Raw genomic sequence first — 10,753 nt, 5'->3', positions numbered from 1 at the left:
TTTGTTCACAACGTGTCTGAGGGCTTTTTTTGGAATTTTTTTTTTTTTTGCCTTTATTCGCACGTCGTCTGTTGGGAGTGCTGGATTCCTGCATGATAAATGTGCTCATTTGTGTGTTTCATTTGAATGCCATTGTTAGCGGAGCAGCCCTGGCTAGGGTGAGCTGCAGCTTGCCTTGCTTCTGCAGAGGGTCTTTTGTGCTGGGCTTTGTGGGGCTGGGAGCCCGCGTGGGAGAATGACCCTGAAGGTGTTGGTGCTCCCCGAGGTTTGGGTTTAGCTCAGAGCTGCTCTCCAGTCGCTCGCACCGTTGGTGTGTGACCGGTGCGTGCCCTCCTCTATGAATGCCTTCATCTCCGTCTGCACCCTTAATTCCGCTGGGTGCAATGATGGTTCATTTCGCTGTATGAGCTTTATTTGACCTTCAGGTTCCGGTGCCCCTCGGTGTGTAAAAGCGGAGTGCTGGCTGCCCCGGGCTGTGTCTCACCTGCCCAGCACCGCTCAGACCTGACACCGAGAGCCATTGGCACGCCAGGGTGGCACTGCCGTTCCAGGGCTTTGTTAGACCTTGGGCTGGAGCCTGGCACGGTGCAGTCAGTCACCTTTCTCACGTGGGTTTCTAAGCTCGTCTGTTTCATCTGTGGGTTTCTCCAGCCAAATGTGGCATTCATTGGCTAAACCTTCCGTTTCCTGGCGGAGGAGTCCAGCTATCTCTTAGAGGTGCGCCCTTGACGATTCCATCTTTGTTCATGGAAATTTTCTCTGAGAGGCTCTTCTAAAATACTTTAAATGTTGAGTCATCATCTCTTGATTTGAATTAAGCCATCTGTGCTAAGGGATCTGCTCCTCACACCTCTGAAGGGTTCAGTGACTTCAGGCTTGCTTTGCACTAAAGTTGGACAATGTAACAAATCTCCCTGCCTTAGCTGGAGACACAATTATCCTGTTTAATTACACGTTCTTCTCGGGAGGGTTGGGTTGCAGAACTTCCATCAGGGCGCGTGCCATAGTAGGAAAGGTGACAAATGCAGTTTGGGAACCTCCCTGGCTTTGTTCCCGAGCTGGCCTTTGGGTTACCTGCTGGGAAAGGATTCCGTAGCCAATGTGGGGTTCTTCAGCAGGGGAGGTGGTGTGTCTTACAAACCAAGAGGTTTAAAGTCCTGAGGACCAGGGCTCAGGCTTTACCTTGGTGCCCTGTGGGCAGTTGCAGCTGGATCTGGCAGCTCCAGGAATCCTGGCTCTGATGGCAGGGGCCTCTCTTGGGTAGAGGCAGCCAGGTAAAACGAGTGTGCAGGGGCTCTTGTCAGTCAGTGGTTTTTCTCTCTGCTTCAAATTACCCGTGGAGCTGTTGGAAAATCCAGCATCATTCCTTGCAGTGTTTTGAGCCTGGAGGTAAACTTGAGATCTGGAGACATTTTTTGGAATATGGTGATGTCAGCACTCAGGACTGAGAATGGGAGCAGGCTGTAGAAATGCAAAGCTTTTCAGGGAGAATATGAGCGAGGTTTAGCTGTCTGCATGGCTTGCAGAAACCCCAAGTGTCCCAAGTTCTTGCCTGTAGCTGCAAATCCACATTTTTAAAACTCCTCCTTGCCACCTTCTGGTTTTTGCAGCAGAATGCACTGAGCAGATTTATGGGTTTGTATCTATCTCTGTATTTTTGTTTTTCACTGTTCCATCACAGCTGAGTTTACTGCCAAGCTGCTGCTCTGTTTGCTCCCGTTCCTTATCTAAGCCCAGCACACAGGTGTGTGTTTTTCCTGCCCACAGCTCTTGCTGTGATGTCTCTGCCTTGCTGCTGCACAGCTGGAACCCTGCTGGCTCTTCTGTGCTGGGTTGGGGTGGCACTTGACAGGTAACTGAGCTTTTGTGTGGCACAGGTGTGTGAGCAGGGCCTCGGCTGTGCAGCAGCTCCTCCAGGCTGGGAGTGATGCCTGGTGCTGCTTCTCCCAGGGAAGGAGCTGGTGCTGGAGCAGGAGCTGGTGCTGGAGCAGTGGCTTGTGAGGCTGTGTGTAATGTGCTCCTTGCTTTTCCCTCTCTCTGGCAGGGTGACTGGGAGCAGAGCCCTTCTCTTGCCGCGATGGCGCAGAGGTCGGGCCAGGAGGATCCGGAGCGCTACCTCTTCGTGGACAGGGCTGTCATCTACAACCCTGCCACCCAGGCTGACTGGACTGCCAAGAAGCTGGTGTGGATCCCCTCGGAGCGCCATGGCTTCGAGGCAGCCAGCATCAAGGAGGAGAAGGGGGATGAGGTGTTGGTTGAACTGGCGGAGAACGGGAAGAAGGCGCTCGTCAATAAAGATGATGTTCAGAAGATGAATCCTCCCAAGTTCTCCAAAGTGGAAGACATGGCAGAATTAACCTGTTTAAATGAAGCCTCTGTATTGCATAATTTAAAGGATCGCTATTACTCTGGGCTCATCTATGTAAGTAGTAATTATGGGATCCATTCTGGGTGCTAATTCAGCTGACCTTACCTGATTGCCATCCCTACTGTCAGAGTAGGTCTTGGCTTTGATTTTGGCAGCCTAAATACTTTGTATTCCGAGCATTTTCATGAGTCCAAAGTCTTTTTCCGTGCTGTGTACAGGTCAAGAGCTCTGTCATAAAACAAATAATACAATTCTGTGAGCATCTTTCAGCCACAGAATGTGCCCTGGCAGCTGGGGGGGCTCTGCTGTGCTGCTCCTTGGTGTGGCAAGTGGCTTCCTTGTGCTGAGGGAGGTGACAAACCCTCACTTTGCTGGATTGCTGAGGTTAACTGCTCATGTGAATGAGCACATCTCTTGTTTTAACTTGCTGCATGTTAAAAATGGCAATAAGAGGCTCTGCTGGTATTTAAAATATGAAGTTTGGGAGTACTGGGAGTGCAAAATGTCTTTTTGGAACTGAATATCAGCCTAGTGGCCAGGAAGGGATGTGTTCAAGTGCTTAAAATAAACCAATAAGATAAAGCTTGTTTTTTCCAGTGGTTTTGAAGCACTGATTGAACATCTGGCTTATCAGCATCTTGCTCTGGAGTTGGGAATCACAGTGCCCTTGGTGCTGTGTCTGACCCTGCTCCTCCCCTGGGCTCTGTCCCAGGTCTGTCTGCAGTCAGGAGCAGCCCCTGCTCTCTTGGCAGGCTGGCTGCACAGTGACTTGTTGGGTCAGGGAGTCAGGAACAGCCACAAGGAGACTTTCTGTCTCAAAAGACACTGGAACATCTGCTTAAATGCTTGCTTCACTTTTTATAAACACTTAAAGCTTAAATCCACTTTATTTAGTCCTGATAGCTGGCTCATTCTCCCCTCCATCTGGGGATTAGGGGGTACGTTTTTAGCTTGACCCTTGATAGTATTTGGACTTATTAAAAATTACGTACAACTACAAAGTGTTTTTTTGTATTTGTGTGTCTTTGTCAGCTTCCTCCTCCAAGGCTTTACACCAAGGTGCTCATAGCAGAGCTGGGTGAAAAATACTTCTGGAATGATTCCTGCATAAGGAAACTAATTTCATAATTAATGGATTGAAAACCAAAAGTAAACAGGTTGATAGGTCAAAAGTTTCCAGTCTGTGTATCAATCCTATTTATGGCTGTTAGGAAATTCATTACAATTATTATAGCCCTATTTTTCATGATGAAGGTTAAAAACCTGCAGGCCTTGAATGTCCCAGCAAGCTCTAGTGCAGGGCCTGCAAACACAGGCCCAGGTGTTTGTGGGGGTGCTGGCACACAGGGCACAGGATGTCGCTCTGGATCTGCCAGTCCCCCTTTGTGGGAGCCTGGCTGCTCCTGCATGTGGAGTTGGTGAGGTCCTGCAGGTGTCTGACCTTGTTCCCTTCCCAAAGGATTCATCCTGCTCTGCTGGGACACACTGGAGCTTGTTCTATGTGTGATGCCCTGCCAGGCAGGGGGGTCAGTGCATGTGGAGTTGGTGAGGTCCTGCAGGTGTCTGATCTTGTTCCCTTCCCAAAGAGTTCATCCTGCTCTGCTGGGGCAGACTGGAGCTTGTTCTATGTGTGAGGCCCTGCCAGGCAGGGGGGTCAGTGCATGTGGCCTTTGTGACCTCCCTGCCCAAGCTGGGAGAGCTTGGTTGGGCTGAGAAGCTCCAGCATTTGTTGGGCTTTGCTGCGTTACAGGGACACTGCTGGAGGATGCTGCTCTTCCCAAGAGCCCTGGTTCAGTGCAGGTGTAAGAGTTGGCTCCTGGGCTGAAGTGAACCTGGCTTGCTTGGTGAAGGTGTGCAGCAGTGTGGGGTGTGTGTAGGACTGGATGCTGCAGGGATTCACAGGCCAGAGGGACACTGCAGGAGCTCGAGCTGTTGGGGGCTCTGTGGGGCATCCCTGAATCTCATGAACGTGGCACTGCTGCTGCTGGCACAGCCCAGAGCCATTGCCCACATTCCTGTTTGCCTGGTGTGAGGAAAAGAGCCCAGGTGAGCTGAGCTCAACTGAGTTCTGGTGGTTTGGCTGTGCTGACAGGAGCTGGTTAAAGCTCTGCTTGGATTTCCAGATTGTACTACCATAATAACCAGATGAAAATTGTGTATTTTGGTGTTGGTCTCAAGCAGTTGAGGTGCAGGTGGTGAATCTGATCAGGTCTCCTGGAATTTCCCAACAGGCAGCGTGGAGTGTTGCCTTTCTAGGAAGTGAAAGATGCAAGAATGTGGAGTGAAGTAGACTGGCCACATGTTTCCTTTCAGTCCCTAGAAAGGAAAGGAGCGAGCTTTGGGTGGCTGCAGTCATCTGGCTGTGATCTGTGTCCAGGAACAGGAGGCTGACTAAGGCCCACAGTGACCTGGGCACTGATGCTCCCTCCAAGAGTTTCATGTAACATCCAAGTAGGGGTGGCCAGCAGTTTCTGGAACTTGCAGCATCTCTGCTGCCTGCCAAGTGTGGTGATCTCAGGCTCTGAGCACCACTGCTGAGCTGGGGGAGGTGAACAGAGTGGAGAACGTGGAAGGTCAGGGCTTGTAAAAACGTGGTGTGACTGCTTGGTCCTGTCCCTCTGGGGTCTGCTCATGGCAGCACAGAACATGGAGAGGAACAGGACTTGTACAGAATGCTGGGAAAGGTGGTTGGAGTGTCAGTTATGGTGATCCCAGTTTGATTTGGAGATGAAATAACTAATTGCTTGCTCCACTTTAACATCATCCATTGCATTGGTTGCCACAAGGTTTATTTGGGTGTTAGTGCTGGTTCTGTGAAGGTGCAGCTACCTACAGCAGGTAGTTTAGTTGTTTTTTCGTTGTTTTTTCATTGTTTCTGCCTTTGCTTAGAATTTTCACTCTCCTTGTGTTTCATGTCTGAACTTCCCCAAATCCTGTGCTTTTCTAGGGATATCAATGTTTCTTACATATGCTTTGAGTCACTAATGCTCTGAATCGATCCTTTATATCCTACTGGAGTGGGTTTTGCTTCCTGTGAACGCTTGTGAACGTTGACTCTCCAGTTCAAAACTGAACTGCTGGGGCTGCCCTGCTTTGGAGTGGCCAGCTTTAATCCTGGCTCCAGGCTGCACTAGTGACATCCCTCAGCTGCAGATCAGGAGCTGCAGGTGGTTCACTGGGAGGGCACCCAGGAGGAATACCCACAGGCCTGGGAGGTCCTTTGAAGATTTGGCATAAACATGATTTTGCTCAGACTGGTTTTATGGTGCTTCCTGAATATCCTTATCCCGTGAACTGACTTCCAGGTGACTTTCTGGGGGTGTTGCTTTAAGAAAGGAGCAGTTCTAGTCAGAGGTTTTGGCTCATTGAGATCTGTACCCTGGCTGAGGAAACATCTTTATAAAACCTGCATGTAAAATGCCGCTGTGGAGGCTTTTAGATACCTGCCCTAGAGCTTGGTTTGTGCTCAGGTTGTGTCTGCAGAACATGATTTCATGGGGGGAAGAAGCCTTTGAGTTAGAGAATGAGATGGAGAAATGAAATCCACTGGGAAGAGGGGATGGTGAGGGTTCCTCAGCCCTGCATGCTGATCTTTCAAGACCACACTTAATTCTTTGTCACAAGCTGTGATAGACATTAGGTGACACTTTACCCAGCAATTTAAAGCTCTTTTGATGGCAAGAAAGGCTCTTCAATCCCACTTTTAAAAATGTATTTTAAATTTAGTAACATCACCTTAGGTACTCTTGTGGACAGGAATATCCTGTCGAAGCCAGTGGGTCTCTGGTGGCTGTGCAGGTTTGGCACAAGGTTCTGATTCTGCAGGGACTCCAAGGCCTGAGCTGCAGCTGGGTGGGCTTAATGGTCTGACTGGTGAGTGCAGGTGAACATGGAGCAGTTCTGGGCTAAATGCACATTTCCCACTCAGTGGGTCTGTAAATGTGGAGCCTGAGTGCCTTTTCTGATGCTCTGGCTGGGCCACAAGTCTGGCTTGTGCAGTCAGAAGTTCCCACTGCAGCGGGATGGGATGAAGGAATTGCTCACTCAAACACAGGCTGTAATTAAGGTGCAGTGAAACCAAAGATACCCCAAATTCTCTGTGCTTTATAGTGATTTATTTTAAATCATTGCTGTTGCCACATCTGTTGCAGGCCCAGCTTTCCTGGATAAGGCCTTGCCCACAGGTGCTTGTGTGGCTTTGTGATACCCCCAGATTGATCATTGCAGCTTCTCCTTAACTGCTTCCTGCCCCACTGAGCCAGAAGGATTGAAATGAACAGAATTTCTCACATGGTGACTCCGTGCCAGTGTCCAGATGGTCCCTTGTGACTGGTGGGGGAGTGGGGAGCCCTGGGGGGCTCAGGTGGGGACAGGTACCCATGGTGTGTGTGCTGTGGGGAGAGTCAGGTTGGAGTGAGGAGTTCTGCTGTTCTTGAAGAAGGACAACAAAGCTTGAGGAGAGGTTTGGATTCAGCTTCAGAGTCCCCCAAGCTCCAGTGAGCTGTGCATTATCTTCCCTGCTCACTCCCCCACGGTTTTTTTTGAAGCCAAGACTTTTGAAAAAGCGTTGGAAGCTGTTTGTGTGAGGCTTTGAGTTCCTGGAAGCCTCCTGCTGGTTCTGCTCTCCTGGCGCAGGGCTGCTGGGCTTTCTTTGCACCAGTGAAGTAGAAAACGTGCTCAGCGTTGTGCAAGTAAAGCACTGCAGCAGGTATTTGTTGGTAATTGCAACTGTTACCTCTGTAATGGCTCTGCAGCCCTGTTATTTCACTTCTGAATGTACTTTCCGTTTTATTGGAGTAGGAGAGGGAAGGAATGGGAGTGTGGCACAGTCCCCAGCTCCAGAGCCTGCTGTGGGTGGCGGCCCTTGCAGCCCTGACTGGAGGAGCTGGCTTTAAGCTGTTCCTTCTGTTAAGCTGCTGCCTCCTGTGAGGCCTGAGTGTAACCTAGAACAATCTCTGGTATTATATAAGCATCTGTGTTCTAATTGCTTTAATTTTCCTGCTGGTCCAGTTGGGAATGTTTCACGTTACTGAGTGTCAAAGATTGGTGTTAAAAGAAACCTGCAAGAAATGGAGTTTGTTACTTAATTCTTTTTCCTGCCACAAGTCAGTCCCTGGATCTAATACCCAGCATGTGGCAGAAGAAGTGCTGGGGTTCACTGGTGGAACTGCTTTGACACAAGAGCTTTTTTTATGTTGACTCTGATTTTTGGAAGACTCAAAAATGTGACCAAGCTGAGGGAGCTGTGTGCAGGGTTAGAAATGTCTGAGGGACTGCAAGGAAGTGAATCAGGTAAGCAGAGGTATGAGAAAGGCTTGTTCTTGTCAAAGTGTGTTTCTGTAAGGAGGGGTGGTTAGTGGTGTAACAAGGAGCAGCCGTTTGCTCTGTTCCCTCCTGTGCAGGTGCTCAGGAGGCTGCATTGTGCTCAGGACACCCCTCCAGCCCCGTGCCTGGGTCAGAGCTGCTGCAGGGCTGTCTGTGGGGCAGTCAGGCTCTGACATGCAGCTCTCCAGGAGCCTGGTGGGAGGATTTTGATTCTCCTGTGGCCCTGCTGCAAGCTCAGCTCGTGTTCGAGCTCGGAGCAGTTGCTGAGGCAGTTTGAGCCCAGGCTGTGACCCTGAGTGTGTCTGTGTGAGAGGAGGAGCGGGCAGGGCAGGGCAGGGCATGGCCTGAGTGTGGAAAGCTGGACATTACCTGAGTATGGAAGCTCAGCTGAGCCTCAGCTCAGCCCCAGCTGTGCAGAGCATCCACAGACAAATCAGCCATGGTGTGGGCTCAGCTTTTCCATTCCTGCCTGCTGGGTGTGTTGGGCTCCTTCCCTTTCTCCCTCTCCTGCTGGGCTGCCCTGTGTAAATCTGAGGCTGTGATCCCCAAGCTCTCTGACCTGAGCTTCCCAGGCTGTTCCTTGTCCCGGTTGAGCACCCTTTGATTCCAGTGCTGTGCCCTCTGGGGCTGAGGAGTCCCTGCCCTTCTTTAAGGCTTGGCTTGGATAATTCCAGGGAGAAAAGGTGTGAGAAAACCATGTCTAGCTCAGGGAACTCAGCTTGGAGTGTGAAAGGTGAGTCTGTAACCTCAGCAGTGAAAGCCAGGCAAAGAAAATGCTCTGTTGAGGCAATTGATCAACTGGGGAGTGAGCTCCACTCCCTTAGTTATGGGGTAGTGCTTAAAGCATGCAGGGCTGGGGATGCCTGGTTTCTGTTTCAGCTAATAATGAGAGCTGTCTAGATTGCTTACTTCAGCTTAATTATTAATGTAGTAATAGAGTGGAGCTGTCACTTTTTATATTTGAAGAACTGCAGATAAATATTGAGCCTATGTTTGTGGTGGTTGTCAGATCACCACACTGGTGGTTACAGTGCCCAGCTGTACCTGCATGGTGCTGGTGTCTCAGTGCTGCTTTGAGGAGGTCTCTGCATGGCCTGGCAGAGGAGAGGTGGTTTCACCTGGCAATAACTCCCCTGTTTGCCAGTTTCCCCTCCCAGCCACCTCCCTGCCAGGCTGCAGGGATGGAGTGGGGTTTGGAACAGGCCAGTGCCAGGACCCTGAGCTCTGCAGGTCAGGACAGCTTACCAGAACCCAAATTACTGCATGATAAACTACTGGATACAGGCTGGAAGCATCTGGAAACCTTCAAGCTGCACGTTTAGTGTCCTGGAGGGGAGCTTGTATAACCCAGCTCTCAGTCAGAGCTCTCCTTTACTGCTTGTGTCTGGAGCCCTGCCTGCAGAGTGCATTCCAGGCTGTCCTGGGCTGGGCTGGTGCTGTCTGTTCCTGAGGCAGGAATGTGTTCCAACAGCTGATCCATCAGCTTAAGGTGAATCAGCATCTTTGCTTGCCTTTCAATTCTTAATGTGCCATCCACCTCTGGCAGCTGAAAAATGAATGAGGGCTGGTTCTCCAGCCAGCCTGGGCTGTTACTGGAGCTCACCCAGCTGGTCCCAGCTCTCATTCCCACCTGACAATTCCATCAGAGTCCACAGGATAGAGTTCATTCAATGGGTGTCCATTTGTTAAACAGATGTATGTGTATTCCTGATAATGCCTGCTGGGGCTGCTCACCAAAAAGCTCTTCTGAGGGGTTTTAAACAGTCTCTACTGTTCATGTGTTTGGTTTCCATGCACAAAGCCCTTTCCTGCTTTTTTAGGCACGGTGATTCACTGTGAGACTTGCAGTTATAAAACAGCTGTGAAAGATTTTGGTACCATTTGCTCCCTCCCAATTAAATTTGGCTCATTAAAAGCATCCTTTCTGTGTTTCTGTGCCTGCCAAGCCATGAAGCCAGCCCACCAATATGTTCATATATTGCTTGCTGCAATAGATGACAGTCAGGAAATTGGGAAAATTCTCTTCCATCTTCCTGTGAATAAATGAAGGCTATGCAGGGTGGTGCTGGTTTGGGAAAGGTCTCATTTAGAAATTCTGCAGGGAAACAGCAGGAGGGGGAACTGGTAACACATTCAGCAAATCAGGGTGTTGGAGTTCAGGGTGCTGCATGCAAAGAGCTGCCGTGGCACAGAGGGATGGTCTGGGATCCAAGCATCTCCTTTAGATTTAGTTTCAAATAAATGAACCCCAGTACTGGCAAAATGTAGAATTTTGTGCTTCATAACTTCTAATTCAGCCCTGTTCAATATAAGGATTCTTCAATTAACCCTTTTCAGTTGCCCAGGTATTTGTTGGCCTTCTCTGGTTTGGTTATGTTGGGCTTTGCTTATTCCATTCCTTCCAGGTTCACAGGTCCATCAGCTGCTGCTTCAGGAGATAGCTGGACAGGCTTCCAGGTTAGGTGTTATCAACAGAGGTTTGTTAAGTTTGTTTTTCTAGGTTATTAATTCTTTATGTAGCTAAAATAGTAACATTTACTCCAGGCCTGTGCTGGGGAAATGAGCTAAAGATGCCAAAGCAACTGGAGGGAGGAGAGAAGGATAATCTTCAAAGAACTGTTTTATCCCAGCACTTAAGATTTTGGTTTTTTTTTAATTATTTACCAGATCAAATTATTTGTGTCTGGGCAAGGGCAGTGATTCTGGGGAAAAAACAACAGCTTTCCTTTGGGAACATAAAATGCCAAAACAAAGAGTTCTGGATGAACCTGCAGAGCAGTCGAGGTTGTGTTGGGAGGGGGTCACCAATGCAGGTGGGTTTGCAATAATTCCCTGAGAGCTTTGGGAGCTCTGTCCTGGCTCAGGTTACCCTGACTGGAGGGCTGGGCTGGAACCAGGCTCGTGGCAGCTCTCAGAGCCTCTGTGTCACTGCTGGTGGTGGCAGAGGGATGTGGGTGACCTCAGCTGGGCACAGGGAGGGTGCTGGGAAGGGGTGCCTCTGTTGAGCAGTTAATTGGCTCCTTGCATGGCTGCAGCAAGCTGTTAAAATAACTGTCCTGC

The 10,753-nt window shown here is 49.7% G+C and overlaps 1 protein-coding gene across 2 annotated transcripts in view; it reads left to right on the top strand.

Annotated features, from left to right (window-relative positions):
* Positions 1-6: 6 nt before the first annotated feature.
* The window catches only part of MYH10 (myosin heavy chain 10), an 83,548-nt gene continuing 72,801 nt past the window's right edge, over positions 7-10,753 (top strand). For both annotated transcript variants that reach the window (XM_005427859.3, XM_005427858.3), the window contains exons 1-2: positions 7-158; positions 2,045-2,422. In XM_005427859.3, coding sequence (XP_005427916.2) covers positions 93-158; positions 2,045-2,422 — 444 coding nt within the window. In that variant the 5' untranslated portion in view covers positions 7-92. The remainder of the gene's footprint in view (positions 159-2,044; positions 2,423-10,753) is intronic.

This window comes from Geospiza fortis, unplaced genomic scaffold (assembly GCF_000277835.1).
Source record: "Geospiza fortis unplaced genomic scaffold, GeoFor_1.0 scaffold485, whole genome shotgun sequence".
NCBI classification, from domain to species: Eukaryota; Metazoa; Chordata; class Aves; order Passeriformes; family Thraupidae; genus Geospiza; species Geospiza fortis.
The sequence above is the reverse complement of the archived record's forward strand: the minus strand, read 5'-3'. Positions and strand labels throughout refer to the sequence as shown.